We start from the raw sequence: 24226 nt of genomic DNA, 5'->3' as shown, positions 1-24226 counted from the left end.
TGGGGATTTAGCTCAGTGGTAGAGCGCTTGCCAAGCAAGCGCAAGGCTCTGGGTTCAGTCCTCAGCTCCGGGGGTGGGGGTGGGGGAGAAATTTTGACTCGCAGAGGCACGGAAATCACGTACTGTCAGTCCTAATTTTCAAATTCTCCGGGCATGCCTTCCCGGAGGATGGCGCAGGGTACTATGGGATTTGTAGTCTTGATACGATACCGGCTCTTCCTTACTACCTTAGAAGGAGGAAATTGGTGTAAGGACCCGGAAGTACTCGTTCCTGAGAGGCGTGTGGGTTAGGAAGGGAGGGTCAGAGGTCGCCGGCCCAGATGCGTTCCCGTGTTGCTATGTAGTGGAGGGGCACGTTCCTTCCTGCAAATTCTGGAAGGTTCTTGAGTTCAATTAGGACAGTGGCTGCGGAATTCCTGGTGTCCGGCCTGAGGTGCCCGCTGGCCGAGCAGAGGCGCCGAGGGCGCTGCCATGTTTGGCTGCCTGGTGGCGGGGAGGCTGGTGAGGATGGCCCGGGCGGTGGCAGGAAGGGGTCGGTGACTGAGAGCTGGGTGGTGGCACGGTGCACGACGTTAGGAACGCGGGGAAACCTGGTCATTCTTCTGGGCGTGTGCGACTGCGAATGGGACGCTTGCCCAACTCTTAGATATGTTTGAGAGGCTGTCAGGATATTGCTGCATATTACTGAGTGCGCATTTTGTTCCACCTGCTGGGTTGAGTGCTGTAATTACTTGTTATTTCAGCCTTCTGTACGGCATTTTGCTGTAACTGTGGTAACTCGTGAGATAGTAATTTTCTCTTTGCAGCTCAGGAACTTCCACTCTAATAGATAGTGTAATTAGTCGCTTAAATTGATAATGTCACTTAGAAATAGAGCTGAGATTTGTAATCTAAAACTAAGTGTTTTTCGAAAAATTTCAATTGCCGGTGCAATGAGGGTTTGTCGGTATCTTTGGAAGGTCCTCTTTTAGAAGTTTACTGACCCAATTTAAAATAAAATAACTGCAAGTTGCTAATAGAATGATTGAAATTTAGATGTGAGCCATATCTGTGATAACTAAAAGATTCGAGTATAATAATGCTTTTTTTTTTGGTCAAAAGAGATGCCCTTGCTTAGCCAGAGTCTTAGAATTAAATGAAATGAGTGCCGGGAGTAGCTGAGGAATAATCCAGAGTGAATCTTGTTTGCTCCTGTAGAAACCATCCATATATCCGTCCTGAGATGTGACTCCTTTCTCTTCAGAGTGATTTTTCTTTGTTTCATTTCTCCTTGCTTTGTTAAATATTGCAGCCTCTTTGTTAAATTGTGCCTAGCGCGTGGTAAGCTCTACTCCGTTTTCACCAGCCTTTGATAATGTATTCTGTACACGCTGCTCTTAAGAAAACACGTGGTTCCAAGGAACCACGGACTTCTGTCTCCAGTTAATGGGAGGCTCCTGTGGCGGTAGGGTAGTGGCAACACTGGTGAGCTACTTTTGGAATGGCCCAGTGGGACCTCTGGGGTTGGAAGATGAAAGAAACAATTTGAGAAGAACGCGTTACTCAGATGTCTGCCATTAATAAAGCCCAGCTTGGTGTCTTACACCTGTAATTCCAACTATTCAAAAGGCTGAGCGAGGAGGATCACAGTTGCAAGGGGGAAAAAAAAGGGCGTTGGGAGTATATATAGTTCAGTAGTAAAAGTATTTTTTTCCTTTCTTTTTTGAGACTGGGCTTCTCTGTGTTCCCATGGCTGTCTTAGGACTCTGCAGACCAGGATGGCCTTGAACTCAGAGATCGGCCTGTTTCCAAGTGCTGGGGTTAAAGGTGTGTGCCACCACATCCAGCTCAGAATTGTTGTAAGCTGAAGATATGGGTTCAAACTCTAGTACCATGGGTGTTATGTTGTGAAGTCATCTGGAAGGGAATTTAGAGCTATCTGCTTTATTTGCCCAACATCAATCCATTGGATAATTTCTTCAAGATTTTTTTGGCTTTGGATTGTATATCATTAGACATGAATGAAAATGAAGGACAGAGAGGCATACTAACGTCTCAGAACTTAACTACATTCTTTTGCTAGAAAAGCCACCTATTGAAATTTACAAACCTAATTTTCATTCTTTGAGTTTTTTCTTTTCCCTTTTATTTCTCTGTGTCGTTCCAACTGTCCTGGAAGTTGCTCTGTAGAATAGATTAGCCCCAAACTCAGACTTGTCTGCCTCTGCCTCCCCAGTGCTGGAATTAAAAGCCACAGCCCTTAGTTTCTTTCTTTAAGGAAAAAGAACCCAAAGAAAGGAAAGGTTCTGCGCCCCATTTTTGTTTGTTTTAATTAAGGTCAAGGATTAGACTGTCTAGTTAGATATGATGGTACATCACTGTCGTCTTAGCACTTGGGAGGTGGAGACAGTAGTTTGAGGTTGGTCTTGATTGACTACATAGATCACTAAAGGCCAATGTGAGCCACATGAATTATATCCTGTCTTTAAAAGGGGATTGGAATGTGGGTACAAATTTACAGAATGTCTTTTGTCTGTGCAATAAAAGTTGAAACAAATACTTATTTTGCCTTATGGTTATTTCCATACCTTTGAATACATAATTTCTCATGCCTTCTAAGAAATATATTCGCTAAAACTTGGTAACATTGAATTTAGCACTACAGGAAGTTTTGGATTATATTTTTGCTTTTTGTTTTATTTAATTTTTATGGTGGAAAATTTTAAGTTGGGTCAGTAAATTTCTTAAAAGGGAATCAGAGCTTGACCGTATACACTCAGCCCCAGTCAAGTACAGTTACTTGTACTTGTAAATCTGACATCAGTGAATAGAAGCAGAGGATTAGGAGTTGAAGGTCATCCTTTGCTGAGTTTGAGGCTCGTGTGAGCTATATGAGCCCCTGAAACTCCGCCTTAAGATCTTGAGATTTGGTTTCGTTTAGTTTACAGGTGTTTAGCTTATAAAATTAAGTTTTTAAGGTTGCTTGTATGGGTAAAATAGACAATTAATTATAGAGAAGAAAAAGTAAGCATTTAGGTAGCAGCAAATACTGGGCACAGAAAATTAGTTACATTCGGGCATTAAGGATTCAAGATTTGAGTAGGGCATATACCTTTAATCCCAGCATTCAGGAGGCAGAGCCAGGCCTAGTCCACAGAGTGAGTTTTAGCTAGGATAGTCAAAGCTACCTAGAGAAACCCTGAGTCTAAATAGAAATCAATCAATTAAATGTTTAGTCTTCAGAATAATTGTAGTGATGTAGATTTGTTTTGATGAATAGCAATTAAATAACCTAAAAGAATCCCATATAAGCTAAAATTTAGACAGTTTGTTTACCTCAAGTTTACCTCAGTTTACCTGAGTCCTCTTCAGAATTGCTATTTTTTAATGATAGATATTAATTCAGCAGTATCAGTATGTAATAAAGACAGAACTTTATGTACTGGAACCAACAGCCCTGACTTCACCACACGGTATCTCATGGTGGCTTCCAACTTGCTATGTAAGCTTAGGTTGCCCATGATAATGATTTTCCTGTCTCTTTCTAGGATGTATGTGCTAGTACCGAATCTTAAGCTTTTCAAAAGTAAGGTTTTCTTTAGTTCGAAGACTCAGTGGTAAATGCTAATCTTTGCAACTAGTTAAGGATTAGATTCCTGAGGACCTCTGGTTTCTGAGAACCTTTTGTTTCAGCATTTTTTATATTTTTTATTTTTAATTAAGTTATATACATCCCAGTTTCCCCTCCCACTTCCTAGCATTTTCTTTTAAACATCATGTCATGACTTTATTTCCTATATATTTGTCTTTAAAAACATGTATTATAGATCTGGACTGATAGTATATAACTATAATCTCAACACACTTCAGACTGGAGAGTTAAACTGTCATTCTTGACTAGCAGAAGGGGTGTGGGTGATTTATATAAGCCAGTACCAGGGCAGCCAGGGTTACATAGCAGTATCTGTTTCCAACAAAAACCATTGTTGATTAGTACTCAACTCATGGCTTAACACCATTATACCTCATACCTGAAGAAAAGTATAACAATGTATTTTTTACATGGAGGCATTTCATAGTTGTTTTGCAATTAGAAACATTAGAAGTACTTTATAAAGTGTGACCATTTTAAATATCAAAATCACAACAAAAGCACAAAGTGGAAAGCAAGGCACTAAAAAGATTGCAGAAAGGACATTTGTTAACACATAGGGGCTGAGACAAGAAGGCGCTACACAGCCTTGTTCCATTTTAGCTGGAAATGGTTTTGATAAGGCAACTTAATGTGTTGTTTTATTGTTCTGCCCCAGAGAGTATTGGTCAGTGATGGAAGAAATCCTACAAGCCTTGGCTTTGGGTTATAAATAAATTTAGTGGATGAATTTACAAATCTAGAAACTTAGAATAATTGAGTACCCATTTTAATTACCTGACCCTCTGTCCTTCAGATTGAGGATAAAATCTAGTAGTGTTCCTGTGAACATACCTTTTTTCCCCTTTCCTTCCACCCCCACCCCAACTCCCATCCTATCCATCCTCCATTTCTCTTCAGAAAAGGGCAGACCTCCCATGGACATCAACCAGTCATGCCGTATTAAGTTGCAATATGATTAGATTTCCCAATGGAAGGAAAGGGTCCCAGAAGCAGGCGACAGAGTCAGAGACAGCCTCTGCTCCCACTGTTAGGAGTCCCACATGAAGACCAAGCTGCACAATTGTACCATATGTGTAGAGGGCCTAAGTCAGTCCCATACAGGCTGGTTTGTGATTCAGTGTCTCACTCTTTCTCACTTTTACAAGGCTTTTGTATTTGAGACAACATCTCATGTGGTCCAGGCAGCCTCAAACTTGCTATGTAGCTGAGAATGACCCCCCAGGTCCTGGGATTCTAGGCATGTGCCACTATGTGCTCATTCTTAACACAGTTCTTAAACCATAGTTATTTGTTTTCGTAGGTAAAAACTCATTCAGGGAGCTGTTGAGAGAATGTGGCAGTATTTTTAAATGAGCATTTTAAGGCTAAATATTTGGTTTTGGATTTTATTTTTTGATTTGTTTATTTGGTGGTTTTGTAATTCTGCTAACAAAATTATATTAAATGTAATGGCCATACTGGTGACAGTTTGTAGCAGTATTAAAGGTTATATAGTAACTCATCAAACTCTGGAACTAAGACTGGTTCTTTATTTTCTAGGTGCAAACAGCTGCACAGCAAGTGGCAGAGGATAAATTTGTTTTTGACTTGCCTGATTATGAAAATATCAACCATGTTGTGGTTTTTATGCTGGGAACAATCCCATTTCCTGAGGGGATGGGAGGATCTGTCTACTTTTCCTATCCTGATTCAAATGGGGTGCCAGTATGGCAGCTCCTAGGATTTGTCACGAATGGGAAGCCAAGTGCCATCTTCAAAATATCAGGTCTTAAATCTGGTAAGAGTAACATTCAAATAGTGTCATAGTTAAGCTTTTTCGTAAACAGTAACATGAAGTACAGCTTTTTAAGGTTCCATCACGTTTTTCTGCGTAACAGTAGTGTATAACATTCTTTTTGTAAGAACAGTTGACATAGAAACATTTGATAAGTAGTAAGTAAAAGCTGCTTAGCCATGCCTTACTTGCCTTTTGGCCCTGAAGGAAGCCACTGTCACTGTTTACTTTGGACTTTTTTCAGTTCTTGAGCATTTTAATAAAGGACTTTTCTTCAGATTTTATAATATGCCTATCTGTCTTAAGTACAAATAGAATTACAACAATTGGAATTCTTCATTAAAAGTTTGAACTCTTACATGGCTCAGTTGGTAGTGCTCTCGCTCATGTGCTTTCTCTCTCTCTCTCTCTCTCTCTCTCTCTCTCTCTCTCTATCACTCTCTGTGCAAACATATAAAAAGTAAGATGTGGTGGTATGTGATTGTCATCTCAGCATTAAGGAGGCAGAGACAGGTGTACCCAGGTGGTTTGCTGGGCAGTCTAGCCAGAGTGGCAAGCTCCAGGCCAAGGAGAAATCTGGCCATAAACAGTGTGGACTGTCTCAAGGAATAACACCTAAGATTGACCTTTACCCTCTACATACATGTTCATGTACATCACACATGCACTTTAACATGTACATGTGAATATTTGCTTCCTTGTGTATTCACATACTTATATAAGTGAACGTTCACACCCATATTCACACACATGAACTTGCATGTACACACACAATTGTTTTCAACTCTTTGTCTGATCGCTAACATTCTTTTGGTTCTGTTAACAATGAGGGGGCATAATCTTTGAAGTATTTTTTTGAAGGAATTATGAAAACAAGCTTGGATTGGATACCATTTTCTGCTGCTGAGTCTTTGTTTCTCTTAAAGCTAGATGGATGTGTTTTTTGTAGAAATTACACATGGAGGCCAAGCAAAAGCAATTTAGGCAGTGTGGACAACATGTTTACATACTTAACAAATAGACACCTGCTATGGTGGTTTAAAGATAACACTTGCATTCTTGATTTCAGTAATGTGTCTTTATAAAGGAAGACACTTATGTAGGTCATTATTTAGAAGAGCAAAGAGCTGGCAAGATGACTTGGCCAGTATAAGCACTTAGCATGCAAGCCTGAGAGCATGAGTTTGATCCCGGGTTCATACTCACATACCACAGTACAAAAAGACTTGAGACATTTCAGTCTGTTAAAGAAAAAGAGTAGAAAGTAGCTGTGACTGGGAAGAGTGCTGGGGAGAGGAGAAAAGAGTGATGAGCTCTGGGTGGTTGGGATGTTCCCTGAAGAGATGTATTGTTGCTCTTGGGAAGAGTTTGTTAGGCCTGAGGCCTGTTGGCATTCTCTCCTAGGAGTGGGGACAATTTCTAGATGAAGGGATAAGTCAAAGTTTGAGAGTATGCTATGTGCACAATAGCATAAGGCAAGTGTGTATGGCAAGGATAGTAGGTGTGGATCATAAATTGAGTGGATATTGTTAATAGGTCACCAGTTCTTTATGTGCTTAAGGTATAGACCTATTTGATAATGTTATACAAAGTTTGTGTACTACAAATGCAAACAATTGACGAGTAAATGGAAGTTCGAAATAGACTTACTGTGAATAAGTTGAATAATTATCCTTAATATCTGCATAGAAGAAACAAAGTAAATTGAAATGCTATTGTACTTTTCATTATAAGAATTTTCAATTATACAGTATTATATGAAATAAAACATTCTCATCATCCAGCTTTAAAAATGACCCCTTTATTTGGTTTAAATTCCTATTCACTTCTTTATTTTGATATGACTGGATACAGAGTCCTGAATCACAAGTAATCTATAAATATGTTAATTATCTGTCTTTGAAAGATAAATTTTGAGAATCTTCTTTTTTAAAAAAGGCTAGGAATGTATACCTCAGTGGTCAGAACACTTCAAGTCCAAGCAGCACAGTGTTGACCAGCCCCTCAGTGGGATCTCCTTACACCGACTTACTCACCCAGAGTTAGGGCCCAGGGAATTGTACGTCCTGTAGTAGGACTTCATCAGGGCCGCCTGGCTGATGTCATTTGCTGGTTAGAATTCTGTTCCCCTGTGCTCACACTACACGCTCCTCTCCATTGCATATTCTTTCATTCCCTGTTCTTTTCAGCTATCCTGTCACCTCCTTGTGATTTCTGAAGCTCTTCAGTGTTATGTGTGACATTCTGTCTTGACTCTCATGTTCTTCACTCACTGTCCTGGGACCCTGTCGCTGGGACTGTCGCTGTGGACCCTGTAGTCTTGCCTCACCTTGTCTGCAAGTGTAGGCGACTACTGACCTATTTTCTGATATCATGAAAGAATTTGTATTTTCTAGAATTATATAAATGATACCGTATAATGTGAACTTTTTCAGGTGGTAGCTTCTTTAATTGAGCACAATTAATTTTGGAATCATGTATATTATAGTGTGTATCACTAGTTTATTCCTTTTCTTGTTTGATACAAGATTATAAGCTTTATTAATAGAATTGCGTATCAAACAAAGCTGAAGTGTGGCATTTCTGTTAGGAACCATTACATTGTTTGTGCTTTTTTTTACATTACGCAGACAGTTCATTGCTATGTACCATTCTATTGATGTCGAACACATACTAAAGTTTATTATTTACTCCCTCTTTTCTCCCCTGAGTTTTTTCTTTGTTTTTTTTTTTTTTCTTCCCTTTGGTTTCCTTGGTTGATTTGGAATCAACTATGTAAAGTAGATTGGCCCAGGACTCACTAAGATCAACCTGCCTCTGACTCTGAAGAGCTGGGATTAAAGGTGTGCACCACTGTTGGGGACTGACTTATCATTGACGGCTTAATGAACAGTTAGGGTTTTCTAGTCTTACAGTTGCTCAGTAGGTAAAGGCACTTGCCATCAGCCTGATGGTCCGAATTCAATTTCTAGGACCCACATGGTAGAAAGAGAAAACTAACTTCTGCAAGTTGTCGTCTGACCCCTGACTTTGGACTCTGACCTCCATACCTCTATACTGTAGCATAAATAAAAAAATAATTTTTGTAAATGTGTATATGAACATACATATGTATTTATATGATATTTACTTTTGGGTAAGCATCAAGGTGTGCAGTGCTGGATAATACAGTACTTGAATACTTTAATTTTTTATTTTTATTTTTATTATTTATTTATTTTAGGTATATGAGTACACTGTAGCTGTCTACAGACACACCAGAAGAGGGCATCAGATCCCTTTACTGATGGTTGTAAGCCATGGTGTGGTTGGTGGGAATTGAACTCAGGACCTCTGGAAGAGCAGTCAGTGCTCTTAACCGCCGAGCCATCTCTCTAATCCATGTACTTGGATACTTTGCTGTTGACGAATCTACCCTCTTTTTGCCAACCCTTGGTATGATCGGCCTTAGCCTTGCTAGTATTATTTTAGAGGTACTACCTCACTGTGGATTTTACTTTTCTTTTCTTTCTTTTTTTTCCTCATTTTTTGAGACAGGGTTTCTCAGTTGGAACAGCTCTGGAACAGCAGCTCTGGTGTTCTGGAACTCACAGTTGATCAGGCTGGCCTTGAACTCAGAGATCTTAGAGATCTGTCTGCCTCTTTTTCCCGAGCATTAGGATTGAAGGTATCCACCACTACATCCTGACTCTTCATTGTGGTTTTAGTGAACATTTTTCAAATGTGTTATGATACTGAGAATTCTTTTTCATGTGCCTTTTTTTTTTTTTCATTCAAAGACAGGATTTCTGTGTAGCCCTAACTGTCCTGGAAACTTACTTTGAAGGACATGGTGGTCTCTGCTGTGCACCCCTATGCCCGGCTCAGATCTTTGCTTTTTTTTTCTTCAGAGATCTCCCCCTCTTTTCTCTTCCCTGTCTCTTTCTCTCTTTTGCTCTTCTTCCTGTTCCTTTCCTCTGTAGTCAGGAGAGCTTGCCACGTAGTTTCGGAAGCTTTTCAACTGGCGATTTTTTGGCATCTGCCTCCCAGGTGCTGGATGACAGCATATTCTGCTACTTCTACTTCCAGGAAATTAGAGTCTTGAGAATTGTCGATATGTGTTCTTTTTCAGATTTATGATCTGAAAACACCTTTTTTCTTTGTCTTTGATTCCTTTTTTTTTTTTTTTTGCGGTATGTGTATTTAATAGATGTTTACATTTTGGTGTAGTGTATGAATCATGAGTTTTGTTTTCTGTCCAGCTCAGGATATGTTTCGAAAGTCTTTCTTTTTAATTCTTTGGACATGGATGTCCAGTAGTTCCAGCACGTGTTTAAAAGACAGCAGGAGCACATCGTGCTGTCATTGAGTACATTCAGGTATTCCTTGGGAGGGCTAGTGAAATAGAAAGATAAATTACTATTTGTTACAAACTTTTAATTAAAAAGAAATGTACATATATGTGTGCAGGCACAAACATGCAGAGGGCAGCTTTTGGAATTTGGTTCTCACCATGTGGATACAAGTTATGGAACTTGGGTTATCAGGCCTTTACCTACTGAGCCATCTCTCTGGACTGTATTTTTTGGTTTAAAAGAATAGAAATAACACGGAAATAGATATTTTTATATTGTTTTTTTAAACAATAGAAACTGACTTGGAAAACGACTGGATTTATGTTGGTCCGTATTTGTAGTAGTAAGCAGTATAGGAAGAAGACAATGAATTGTGGGAAGAAAGAATGCTTTGGATTTGGAGTTGAGAAGCCTGTGTAGAGCCCTAAGTGTAAAGTTGTAGGTTGGGTTGTGTGCCAGTTGAAAGCCAGAAGTTTACTGGCTAATTTTATACACAGACTCAAAGTGTTGCTTAGGGTGAAGGTTGGACTCACCTTTGTAATAGGTTCATATTTTTTAATCTTTGGGATACTACTTTAAGCCCAGAGTTTTAAGCTTGATTAGGTCGAGCAAAGCTAGCCAATCAAGCCAAGGCTGGGAGGAGAGTTGCTGAAGTAGCTTCGGGTGGTTGTGGCCGGGATTATTCTTAGAACCAGCAGCTTTCTAATAACCAGTGTAGATCAGCTCAGGGTTAGTATTTGCTTGGTTGGCTTTAACATTTTTACTTTATTTTCTCCTATCTTTGGCATTCTTTTTTATGAATATTTTAAAGTTTATCCATAAGCTGTATTTCTTTTCCCTAGAGTTTACCATTCACTTTTTTTTTACAACATTCCATGATTTAATCTAGAAGTAAATATCTGTATATATTGGTGACTATGCAGTGAAATTTAATTTTTATATCTCATCTTCAGTCTTCCTTGTGTGTTGGTTCATTTAGTACAATTCTGAATATGATGACAAATTTTGGACAAAATATTTTTGATTATTTTGAATTAAAAATATTTGTCTCAGTTCTTACTGTTTTTATACTAAAGTTTAACATTAGTGGTGGGGTATTTTTTTTTATTTTGTCTTTGAGACAGGGTCTCTCTACATAGCTCAGGCTGTCCTGAAACTTATCATGTAGACCATGTTGGCATTGAACTACAAAGATCGGCCTGCTTCTGCCTCTCTGGAACTAAAGGCATGTGCCACCATGCCCTGCCAACATTGGTGTTCTTGATAGGCATCAAAGAAGTCAGACAGTGGGAAGCCAGATGCTCTGTTGAGATACGCTGCCTATTTTCTCTAACGTTTGGAGTTCCCTCATTTTCCAAATCAAATAACATAGGCAAAAGCTATTTACGTACTTTTATTTTGACTTAGTTTGGTCCACCAAAGCATTTCATTTCTAGGTGTCCTGAGAATTGTCTTAGTGGACTACATCTTTAATTATGTCAATAAAGTCCTTTTACTGGCTATAATATTCTCATTAACATAAAAAATACTCTTTAAGAATTCAAAATTAATTTCCACATATATCTATTTTATCTCAAGCTTTATTTTAACACCAATTATTCCTTTTTTCAATTGTTTCTTTAAATGTCATATCCGAGTTTTGAAAGTGGTATTTATCCTTTGTGGTATTAATATTAAGAATCTTGAGAAACCTTGATATTGCTCTCAGCATTCAGAGGGACAACTGAAAAGCGCTTTCCCATTAAATGCCTGTTAAACCATAGCAGCTGTAAGTAATGAAATGCAGTGAAATGTTGTTTATTTGTGATGATTCAGAAATATGAATGTGATACTTTTAAAATTATGGATTAAAATTTTGATTCTGAATTTGGAAGTAGAAAGCAGTTTCTCTTGCGAAAGATAAGTAAGTACTTAGAAAAATATAAATAATTTATGTCTACTCATGTTTATGTGCATTTGTCTGTCAAAGATAAGTGTCTGCAGGGTTCTTATACTATTTGAAGAGTTTGTTGAGCCACAGGCACATACCTGTTCATACACACAAAGTTCAATTTCAAACCTTCCTTTTCTCTGTAGGTTAACTATTTGTAAAGTGTTTCAAGAGACAAGGAGGAAGTAGCGCAATGCCTCAGTCAGGGAGCATTCCAGTGACATCTACAGTGGAGAATTATATGGAGAATGGGAAACAGAAGAGGCCAAGATTGGAAGAGCAGGTGGGGGAGTAGGACCTTAGGTCAGATATGAAAACACTTACATAGAGCTTGACAAATTTTCATTGTGTTTACAGCACTTTTAATGTGTGATTATACTTATTAGAATAATAAAGTTGCTCAAATTGCCTGTGGCGTAAGAGAAAACAAGTGTTTATGTGAATAAGTACTGTAGTAGGGTTTTATAAACTACAAACTTGTTGTTAGTGAAGGGTTATATTTTGTGTTCCGGGCCTCCAGAGTAAATTAGGTGCCTTGTAGTTGAGTTTTCCTTTATACTGTTCTGACCAAAGCCCAATGATGACATACTGTTAGTTTGAAACTCAGGTTTCTAAAACAGCAGTTCCAGAGGCTGGAGAGACGGCTCAGTGGTTAAGAGCACTCGCAGAGAACCTGGGTTCAGTTCTCAGCACCCACATGGCAGCTCAGCTCACAATTTGTCTATAACTCTAGGTTCCAAGGATCTGATGTCCTCCCTGCTCTGGCCTCCATGGGCTCCATGCACACATATGGTACATACAGGCAGGCGCTCACACATTTAGATCTTTAAAAAAAAAAATCACTTTTTTTTTTTTTTTTTTGTGTGTGTTAGGGATTGTGTTTGTGATATGAATGTGAGGCAGGCACTCTACCACTGACTTACATTCCTAATTCTGCATCAGAAAAAAAGGAATTAGTGGAGAATATAAGACTTGTACAAAGATTCCTTATACTCCTTTCCACATTTATCATTTTTGGTCATATTTGTCATTATCTAGATACAAAAGACATTTATTTATTTGTTTTTATGTGTATTACACGTGTGTGTGTGTGTGTGTGTGTGTGTGTGTGTGCGCGCGCGCGCATGCGCCATGGTGCCTGTGTGGGAGCTGAGGATTGTTTCTTTCCTTTACCATGTAGATCCTGGGGCTTGAACTTGGTTTGTCAGGTGTTCAGATTGTCAGGAATCAAATGCATTTACCTGCTGAGCTATCTCCCTGGCTTCTGTCTTTCTTCTGAAAGTATTGAGAATATGTTGTGCTTACTGTTCTCCTTCACTGCTGAGTGTATGAGCACGTATTTTGTAGCTCCATGGCATAATCTTGCCTGTAGAAACACAGTGTGATCAAGTTCAGCATTAATGCAAACACAATATTCTCATCTAATTTGCATCTCTCATCTAATCTGCTCTAGTTTTTGTCATTTGTCCACAAAATGCCATTTATAACTGTTCTGTCGGCCTTCATGTAAGATCTAAGCAGATCATATATTACTTGCATTACCTCTCTAGTCTTTGATCTGGTACAATTGCTTAACTTTTCTTTGCCTTTAATAACACTAACATTAAAATATCTATAAAAAAAAGCTGTCACCAAAGAAAAATGGGCTGGAATATGGGTGTGCATCTTTCTTTTAGACAGCATTTCTCATTTTATAGCCTTGACTGTTCTGGAACTTGCTATGTATATCAGGGTGGCCTTGAACTTACAGAGATCTGTCTGTCCCTGTCTTTCAAGTGTTGGGATTAAAGGTGTCCACTACTACTTACTGGTGTATGTATTTTTTAAAAAAGACATGGGCTCTGCTTTTGTTTTCCTGTTTCGTGTGTGTGTAGGCACGTATGTGTGTGCACTTGCCTGTGTGTGTACTTGTGAGGCCAGAGCAGGACTTGGGGTGTCTTTTTCACTTTCTTCCTTATTCTTGAGGGGCAGGGTCTCTTACTGAATTTGAAATACCACCTGCTAGAGATCCCAGAGATCTTTTGTATGTTAAGCTCCTCAACCCCATGTTGCAGTTACAGGTACCTTAGATCTAGTTCAAATCTCTCCTTTCTGAGCCATTTCCCTAATTCCATAATTTTGTTGGCTGGTTGATTTTGATTTTGAGAAATGGTTTGCTGGCCCCAAACTCAGTATGTAGCTAAAAATGGACTTAAACTCCTGCCTCTCTCTACCTTCCAAAAGCTGGAATATAGGTGAACACTGCTGTCCTCAGCTGCCAGGGGTCTCGCTCTACTGCCCAAATGCTCTTAACTTAGAGCTCAGGGATTTTCCTGCCTCAGCCACCTGAGTAGGTGGGACTACTGGCTGTGTTCTCTGGACCAAGATGCTTTAACCATAGAGGAGAATTCACATTAAATGGGAATATTAGCCACGGTGCAAGTTGTTTTGGAAGCATTAAATGTAATATATACAAAATGCAAGAATCAGATATAAGATATGCAAAATACATTAGATATATGTAAAATGTCACAGTTGGTGAGTAGTTAATGGTTGTTTTATTTTCGGAGTTGTGAAATGCCAGTGTTAGAAGGGATATTAGAAACTACCAGAGAAACTGAATATGGTGGTATCCCCCAACCACTGTAGTCTCAGCATAGAGATGGGGGCAAGCTCAGGTCAAGAGTTCAAGGCCAGTCTGGGCTTATCTCAAAAACAAAGTCAAAAGTCATTCAGATAATGATACTAATTTAGAATAGTTAAGTAGCTTTATTGCCCCAGTTAAAAGTTTAAGCTTGTTGAGAGTAGAAACTGTTACTATCTCCTAAATTGGTAGAGTTTGATATTTCTGTACATATATTTTTAAATATCCAAATTCAGATATGTTAAATATTTTGATTTAAGTAATATATTTACTACCAATAAAGTTTTAAAATACACTTTTTTTTTCTTTTTTCTATTTTTCGGAGCTGGGGACCGAACCCAGGGCCTTGCGTTTGCTAGGCAAGCGCTCTACCACTGAGCTAAATCCCCAACCCTTAAAATACACTTTTTGAAATGGTTAGTGAAAAATGTATTTTCACACTTGTTAAGCTATTAAATATAGAACAAAGAGATTTTAAGTGTACTTGTATTTGCATCTACATATATATACACACACACACACATATATATACACACACACACACACACACATATATATATATATATACATACACATATGTGTATATATATATGATGTCTAACTTAGTAGCATATGTTGTCGTATTCAGATGTTACTGTGTGGCAACTTCTTTCCTTTGTCATAGCATTTCCAGTCTTCCCCCTTGACTGCTGTGCACATACGGCATATGAACAGGGTATGTAGCTTTTTAGGCTTTCTCTTGAGGACTTAAGTAGATGGGTCATGTTTCATGATTTTATACTTGTATACGGGTCTTCCAAAGAACAGAGGGAGCCTTTACATATACAACTTTGGGTGTTGCTCCTAGGAGATGTCCACCTTATTTTTTGAGACAGGTTCTTCTACAACCTGTGTCTCACCAACTATGATAGGTTGGCTGGCCAGTGCTGGGATTACAACCATCACACATTGCTCTTTATGTGTATTCGGGGGTTTAAACTCGGCCTTGTGGTTGTGAGGCAAGCAATTTCCCAACTGAGCCATCTCTTCAACCCTGTAGTAATGCATTTTTAATAGACTAAAGCTTGTTTTTATCTTGCAATTACAGAAGTGCAATAGGTCATTTCTAGAGTCCAAGCTGTAGTTTGCCTGTGTCTGACTGCTCCAGTCTCACACAGTGTGCATTCAAACTATCTCACTCTCAGCTCACCATTTATTCTAACTGTGCTAAAAGAAAAGGGGTTGAAATATGATAGGAAGATTGAGATGGATTCCTCAGGGCAGGATTGGCTACGTTTTTTGTAAAGGGTCATATAGTAAATACTTTAGTCTTTCTAGGCTATAGGAGGTCTCTATGGCATATTATTCTTTTTTTAATTTAAATTTATTTATTTAATGTATGTATATGAATACACTGTGGCTGTCAGACACACCAGAAGAGGGCATCGGATCCCATTACAGATGGTTGTGAGCCACCGTGTGGTTGCTGGGAATTGAACTCAGGACCTCTGGAAGAGCAGTCAGTGCTCTTAACCACTGAGCCATCTCTCCAGCCCCAGCATATTGTTCTTTAGACAACTTTAAACATAGGAACTATATTCTTAGGTTCCAGGTCATACAAAATGAGATGTGAGCCAGATTTTCCATGCGCTGACATAATCTTCATAGAACATATTTTTGGGGGTTGGGGGAGTCTGGTTTGGTTTTTTTTTTTTTTTTTTTTTTTTTTCGGAGCTGGGGACCGAACCCAGGGCCTTACACTTGCTATGGTTTGGTTTTTTTTGAGACAAAGTCTCTGTTTAGCCCAGGCTGTCCCAGAACTCTAATATATAGGTCAGGCTGGCCTCAAACTCAACAGAGATCCATCTACCTCTGCACTCCATGTTCTGGGATTAAAGGCATATGCCACTCTGCCCAGCTCCAGTTACACCATCTTTAAAAGAAATATAAAAGGAGACTGGAGATGTGATCTTTATGGCCTTTTGCTTTTATTAAGCAGAATCTGGAGTTCATACTTTTCAGACTTTTTTCATAATGGTAAAGAAATAGACAGGAAATTTTATAGATAGAGAAACACCAAGGGAAATAAAAGAATAAAAAGGAATACATTCTAGAGTGATTTGTGTTAGCAAAATCTTAGATACTGGGTCTTTAGATGACAGTCTCAGCTGAGTTTCTTCAAGTAAGGGTTGACCACAGAACTATTTCTTTTTTTTTTTTTTTTTTTTTTGGTTCTTTTTTTCGGAGCTGGGGACCGAACCCAGGGCCTTGCGCTTCCTAGGTAAGCGCTCTACCACTGAGCTAAATCCCCAGCCCCCACAGAACTATTTCTAAGGACTAAAACAAAATATGGTATTTTACTCTGTCATTTAAGAAGAACTTACCATTCAGTATTTGGTAACATCTTGAGCATTTGGTGAAAATATGTGTGAAGACTCTGATATGGCTTTATGTACAAAGGTAATTGAAATGAAATAGTATAAACATGAAATCAAAAAGCCATTGGGCTGCTGTATTAGTTACTGGACCACTGGCTGTGACCAAACACCTGAGCAAAGCAACATAAGGAGGAAGGGGTAGTGTCTGGAAATCATGGCTACAGGAACCTGAGAGCTGATCACATTGTAGGCACAGTCAGTTAGAAATCAATGAATGGCCAGGTGGTCTTGATGGTGGTGCATGCCGTTAATCCTAGCATTTGGGAGGCAGATGCAGGTGAATCTGAGTGTGAGGACAGCCAAGGCTTCACAGAGGAACCCTGCCTCAAACAAACAAATGGACAGATGCTTGTGCTAAGCCCTTTTTTATCCAGTCCAGGACTCCAGCCCATTTTGTAATATTCCCACATTCAGGATGGTTGGGTGCCCCATTTACCTTAAAGATTTTCAGTTGACACAGCCTACAGTCATCTCAGAGGAGATCTCTGAGTCGTTAAACCTTCTAGATGAAGTTGGTGTGCAACATGTGTGAGGGATTGGGTTGATGATTAGTAGATGCAGGAGTGCCTAGCTTACCATGGTGGCAGCATTCCTGAGGCGAGGCATGTGGTCCCTGGCTGTGGAAGAATGATAGCTAACTATGAGCCTGAGAGCAGAGCAGCAAGCAGTGTTTCCCTGTGGTTTTTGTTTCAAGCTCCTTCTGGAGTTCCTGTCATACATCCCTTAATGATGGACTGGAACCTGGAAGGATAAGCCAAAGAAATCTCTCTTCCTTCTCTAAGTTGCTCTTATCATAGCAACAGAAAGAAAACTACAGTCATAGGTTTCCCCATCCCAGTTAACCCAATGTAGATAACCCCTCACAAGTATGCATGCTTCTCACTTGGTTCTGCCAAGTTGACAATCATGGCAACTATCATAAATTGGTCATTCTAGAGAGTTGTGTAGTTTTATTTTCTGTATCTAATGTTGTCCTGTGTGTTCGTGTGCCCTAGCATGTCAAAGGACAGCCGTGGGAGTTGGCACTCTCCTTTCACCCGGGGATCCTGAAGGCAGAACTTGGGCAGTTAGACTTGGTGGCAGGTCTCTTCACCTTCTGAGCTCTTGCTGGGTCTCTTATTTAATTTTTATATATGTATTTATTATTTATTGTCTGTCTGTGCGAGTACTCCCTAGGGCTTACGTGGGCATCTGAGGAAGGCTGGTACGGATTGGTTCTCTTCTACCATGTGTGTCCCTTTACCTATGGAGCCATCTCACTGGCCCATAGTTGGCCATTTTAAAAAAGGTTTATAAATGTAAAAATGAGAACATATTATATATTATGGGTAGAGAAGATGATGTTCCTTACTTGAAGAAATTATGAGCCACTAAAGATTTCAGAGTTCCAAGATTTGAAATATTGTATTTGATGTGCATGTGCAGAAAAAGAAGAGAATGTGACCATTAACACCCATTAGAGATCTGGTCATGAGATTTATTTCCTTACTTATTTTTGTGTGGTGGTGAGATCTGTAAGATGGACATATTTATTCTATGCTGTGTGACTTACTAGACAGACTTGTATAGTAGAGCGAGATGGGGGTTCACATCAGAGGATAGCTAGGATGAGTTTCCTTTCCGGGGAGCTTTTCAGAGTTAAAGCAGCAACATGTGAAGTGGGGAGCAGGCCTTAAGGTCCAAAGCAGCTGTCGTAGATGACTGAACAGGGACCCTAAAGTGAGACATCTTCAGTTATCAGAATCATAATGATAAACTTCATATTTTCTAATGTGTTAAATAAGGGAGAGAGTCCTCATTTGCAGAGGAATTTGCATGAGTACAAGTTATCTTGAAATTTGTAGCACCTGTAAATTTCTTTCAGGAGAAGGAAGCCAGCACCCATTTGGAGCCATGAATATTGTGCGAACCCCATCTGTTGCCCAGATTGGAATCTCGGTGGAGTTGTTGGACAGTTTGGCTCAGCAGACTCCCGTAGGCAGTGCCGCTGTGTCCTCGGTTGACTCCTTCACACAGGTGAGGCACACAGATTTCATTCCTGTTTTGCCCCTCCCCCATTATGGTATAGTTCACAAAATTGTATATCTCTGTGGTGTTTGTTTTTTGTTTCTTTCAGAGCTGGGGACTGAACCCAGGGCCTTGCGCTTGCTAGGCAAACGCTCTACCACTGAGCTAAATCCCCAGCCCCTCTGTGGTGTTTAAAATAATGTTTTGGTGTGTGTCTATTTTGTGAAATATCTAAAGCTACATAACATTTGCACAATGCTGCATTCCTCACTGTAGAAGTGCATTTATGATCTGATGTTTAGAGGATTTCCAGTACATTTTCAATGTGTAATCGTCTGTCATACATACACTTCATGCCTTTGACCAACACCTCCCCATTTCCCTTAACCTCTACACCCACCATTCTTCTCTCCGCATAAAGCAGTGGGAATTTTTTAAAATTTATTTTATGTATATGAATACACTGTCACTGTCTTCAGACACACCAGAAGAGGGCATGAGATTCCATTACAGATGGTTGTGAGCCACCATGTGGTTGCTGGGAATTGAACTCAGGACCTCTGGGAGAGCAGTCAGTGCTCTTAACCACTGAGCCATCTGTCTATCCCAAGCACTTGTGTTTTTATTGGACATTTTACTATGAAGTATTTCAAGTATATAAAGTACAGAGAATAAGCTAGTATTCCACAATTTGTATTATGTACTTACTTTGTGTCAAGCAGTTTTTAAAGTACAGATAAATACAAAGTAGACAGAATAAGGTAACAGCTGTCCTTGTAGACTTAAGCCTAACCCCCTGTTTGTTATATCTCTCAGATCTACTAATTCCTGGACTTCTCTATCCCATCTCTTTAGCATACTTTTTGTTTCCTGTTCTAATTTATGCCCAGAGTCTGCAAGTATAAATCATACCATTGTGACATTCTTCTGTAGCCATTCGTCTTTCTGCTTGCTGATTTTTTTTTTTTTTCTTTTTAAAAAAATTTTTTTCTGGGGTTGGAAATTTAGCTCAGTGGTAGAGCGCAAGGCCCTGGGTTCGGTCCCCAGCTCCGAAAAAAAAAAAAGAAAAGAAAAAAATTTTTTTTTCTAATATAAATTTGTTATTCAGGTCTCATGTAATCTGCTTGGGTTGTTTTCTTTTTATAGTTAATATTGAAGTTTCTTTTTCTTTCTTTTTTTTTTTTTACAGTATAGAATAGTTTATTCAGGGCATGGGGAGGGGAGAAAAAGGGGAGAGAGAGAGAGAGAGAGAGAGAGAGAGAGAGAGAGAGAGAGAGAGAGCCATAAACATGTGGAAAGAGAGCGGGGAAGGGAATGGGAAGAGAGAAAGGAAAGGGTGAGAGGACAGAGCCCGGAGCAAGAGATTGAAGTTTCTTTATGCGTTGAATTATCTTTGTTTAATTTTTTCTGGCCCATCGTATTAATGATTAGCCTCCCACCCCAGAGTAAACAACACCTTTGTCCTATATAATGTCACCTATATTCAATTATATTTTGGATTTTTTTTACTCTAGGTAGTTTTTTTTCATGCCTTTGCCAAAATTTTATTTCCCTTTTTGTTGTTTTGAGACGAGGTCTCACTATGTAGCTCTGGCTTCTGGAATTTACTACGTAGATCTGGTTGGCTTCAAACCACAGATCCACTTGACTCTGCCTCCTGAGTGCAGTTATTAAAGGTGTGTACCACCACTGCTCAACTGCCAGCTTTTTTTCTTTTTTTGGTTTTTCAGGACAGGGTTTCTCTGTGTGTAGCTTTGGCTGTCCTGGAACTCACCTTATATCAGGCTGGACTCGAACTCACGGAAATTTGATGCCAGTTAAGTTTTAATGTCTAATAGTCCAACTTCCTCTGCCTCATCAGAATAGGTCTAATCTTCCCAATAATTTTAATAACCGTGCTGTGTTCCAGAGATTAAAACCTTGTTAAATTTTGTGAAAATTTTTAGCAATGAACTTATGCATTTAGTTTGGGGTGACTTTAGTTACCTTTCTTTATGAATTGTCTACATGTGTCAGAAAAGGAAAGACAGGAAAAAAGAAGTCTTTTTGCTGGTATGAAGAGTTGCTGCAAACTTTGTTTCTAATAGTAACTTTTTGGTTAGTGATCTTACTAATTATTGATATTAATGATTTAATGGTAGATCTTTGAATTGTATTTCTTCCATCCCATAAATGAGCAGATTTTAAAACCCCAGTAAGGTAATTCCTTTTGTGAAAAAGATGTATCAGGAACTTTCAGAGCTGATTTTGTATTTTTGAGAAAGTAATGCTGGGAAGATTTATTATTAAATTTACTATTATTTATTATTATAATTCTTATTAAATTTATTATTATTACTATTAATTGTGTGTGTTACATGTGTGTTAGTGGGCACATGTGTGCTGGGGTGATTGTGGAGGTCAGAAGACAACTTTTGTGAGCTGATTCTCTTTCCACACTGGGTTCCTGTGGTAGAATCCAGGCCATAGGGCCTGCACGGTACCTTCCTTTACCTTCTGAACCATCTCTGGCCTGGAAGGTAGCATTGCCTTTTATTTCTTTACTTTAAGGTTCATTGCCTTTAAGACCATTTGATTTTCATTAAGAATTAGTTAATTCTAATTTCTGCTTTCAGGATATTAGTAGATTTGATAATTTTAGGTCAGTGAAAAGAGTCAGACTAACAACTAGAAGAAATGGAATGATACTGTGGCCATCCTGCTCTCTTTCACAGTAAAGGGACCCAGTAGCTTTTCTTCCCCTGTCCCCCCATAACCCACATCCCTCCCTTCCTCCCTCCCTCCTTCCTTCCCTCCCTTCCTTCCTTTCTTTTTTTGAGACAGGGTTTCTCTATATAGCCCTGGCTGTCCTAGGACTCGCTTTGTAGATCAGGCTGGCCTCGAACTCCAGAGTTCTGGCTGCCTCCAAGTGCTGGGAGAATGTGTGCACCACCGCTGCATGGTTGTAGCTTGTCTAATAATACTTAGGCTTTTATATTTCTGTCAAGACAAAGGCCCTGTAGAGGGGGTTATTGTTTTATATGGAAATGTGGTGATTGAAGGAAAAAAGGGTCCACATTACAGAGAGGAAAGGTTCAAAGGAAGATTTTCTTACTTCTCTAGACAAATATCACTTTATGACTGAAAAAGCTTTACTCATTAGACCATCGTAGGCAGGGTCTCTCTGTAGTACTGCCAGCCTGCAACTATGTAGACCCGGCTGGCCTGGAACTGATGGAAGTCTGCCTGCTGCGCCTCTCAAGTGTTGAAATAAAAAGTGTGTGCCACCACATTTGACTTGGAACTTATATTCCTCTTAAACCAGGTTAATACGCGGAAACTTTAAACTAAAAGTATTGAGATCTCAACTGCACATTTAATGTAACTCACTAACATCAACTATTAACTTTTCAGTTCACACAGAAGATGTTGGACAACTTCTACAATTTTGCTTCATCATTTGCTCTCTCTCAGGCCCAGATGACACCAAATCCATCGGAAATGTTCATCCCAGCAAATGTGGTTCTGAAATGGTAGGAGCCAATCCCAGTCTCTAGTATTCAGGCTTTAGTAACTATATAGATTTTGCCTATTAATGTATGTCTTCTTTGAGGGTGAACATAATCTTTTATTGTGGATATCAACATATTTTCATTTATTGCATGGTAATGTCTGTTCTGTAGCATTCAGATCTGGAGTAGTTCATACCCTAAATGTCCTATTACATAACATTCATTAGGAATTCATAGGGATAGGGAAAGATAGTTGTCTGTGCTTTAGGGATCGCTATTAGAGTATATGTTGAGTTAGAAGTACTGTACTGATACTTGAACAATGGACCAAAACATTATTTACCAGGGGGCTGGAGAGATGACTCAATGATTAAGAGCATTTACTCTTTTTTTTTTTTTTTTTTGGTTCTTTTTTTCGGAGCTGGGGACCGAACCCAGGGCCTTGTGCTTCCTAGGTAAGCGCTCTACCACTGAGCTAAATCCCCAGCCCCAAGAGCATTTACTCTTATAGAGGACCTGGGTTCAGTTCCCAGCACCCAAAACTGTTTGTAACTTCAGGAAGGATCTGATGTCCATTTTTGGCCCCAGTAGATATCATACACATACATGGTACACATACATACATGCAGGTAAAATCCTCTTTTACATAAAAATTACAATATTAAAATCGCCAGTCAACCAGCATCGCATGGTTCTCACTGCTCCTTGAACATAATGAGTACTAAATTATTTTTCTCCGACTTCCTGGTTTGTAGGGATTTCCTTTCACTTTGGATGTCCCAGTGAGGAGATGTTGGAAGCTTTGTAGGCAGTAGTACTCTGCTGCAGTGAGGGGCACCAGAATGTACTGGGTTTGCTTTTTGTCCCAGTGCTGATGTGACTTTGAACAAATTGCTCTCAGGACTCTGCAGTCTCTGCGATGGTTCTGTACCTTGACTTTCTCGAATTGGCTCTGTCTGGTTGCAGAGTCAAGGTGATTGCTGCTCTCTGCCAAGAGCGGTCAACCCCATCTCACCTCAGGTCACTGTTCTTGTTCTTACAATGACTTCCAGGGTTGCTTTCTTTCCTTTTTATCATAGTGTTTTAGAAATGTCATAAAAGTATTAAAAGTTATTTAATGTCATGAAATTGTGATTGAAATGTTCTTATACAAATTTGAATTTTCTTTTCTAGGTATGAAAACTTTCAAAGACGACTAGCACAGAACCCTCTCTTTTGGAAAACATAATTTGAATAAAATAATTTGTCATGTCATGTAAAGGCACGAAGTCAAATGGGTCATGAAGCCTACCTTTCAAAAAGAACCTGCTTAGTGACTATGAGACTTATAAAACCCTTATAAAAATTAGAACCGTTGAACAAGGAAAATGTTCAATATTAATTACCTTTTCCCTTGTAAGTATGACATACTTCTTGGAGGCAAACATTTTGTATCAGCTGTCGTTCATTTCTTAAAATAAATCCTACTCACAGCAGTAGCATTTGAAATGCCATCGCCTGTGTAACCTTTCGTTTATTCTCACAGTACTTTGCTGGAGTAGCTAACTTGTTTGTTGCTTGGTTTTAAGGGTCTCATGTGGCCCAGGGTGGCTAGTAACTAGTGCTGTGATCACAGGCCTTCTCCATCAGGCCCTGCCTAATGTAGGTAACTTTAAATCAACTCTCATAATTGGGGGACTTTTGGAAAACATGTCAAATATGTGTTTTAAGATAGAAAAATTATCTTCAGGGAGTATTTCTTTTCTTTCTTTTTTGTGTTTTGTTTTTGAGACAGGGCCTCATGTGGCCCAGGCTAGACTCACACTCCCTCTGTAGCTAAGAATACGTTGTCCTGATGCCCAGTTCTGGCTCCTGAGTGCTGGTATTACAGAATGCACCACCACATTGTTTTAGGAAATATTTTTTAAGATTAGCAAGTTTGTTGTTTTTCAATCAAGAAAGGTAGGTTGTGAGTTTTTATGTCTGCAGATTGATATGTTTTTATTTAATAAATTTTCTATGTTTAATACCAGTGAA

At 39.1% G+C, this 24226-nt stretch overlaps 1 protein-coding gene across 7 annotated transcripts; it reads left to right on the top strand.

The window, feature by feature from the left end:
• The first annotated feature begins 318 nt into the window (after nt 1–318).
• Nucleotides 319–24226, top strand: Hikeshi (heat shock protein nuclear import factor hikeshi). Of its 7 annotated transcripts, XM_087656506.1 has the most exons (8): nt 319–501; nt 5174–5411; nt 8632–8843; nt 8946–9075; nt 11819–11955; nt 18577–18728; nt 22113–22231; nt 23384–23703. In XM_087656506.1, exons 6-8 carry the CDS (start codon nt 18606–18608, stop codon nt 23436–23438), a joined length of 297 nt encoding a protein of 98 aa, XP_087512632.1. In that variant the 5' UTR covers nt 319–501; nt 5174–5411; nt 8632–8843; nt 8946–9075; nt 11819–11955; nt 18577–18605; the 3' UTR covers nt 23439–23703. The 7 variants fall into 7 exon arrangements, with proteins under 7 accessions (XP_087512632.1, XP_087512638.1, XP_087512626.1 ...); XM_087656512.1 differs by lacking the exon at nt 8946–9075; XM_087656500.1 differs by having other exon boundaries at nt 8632–9075.

Source organism: Rattus norvegicus, chromosome 1 (genome assembly GCF_021556685.1).
Source record: "Rattus norvegicus strain SHRSP/BbbUtx chromosome 1, alternate assembly SHRSP_T2T, whole genome shotgun sequence".
Classification (NCBI taxonomy): domain Eukaryota; kingdom Metazoa; phylum Chordata; class Mammalia; order Rodentia; family Muridae; genus Rattus; species Rattus norvegicus.
This window is presented reverse-complemented; position numbering and strand designations above follow the sequence as displayed.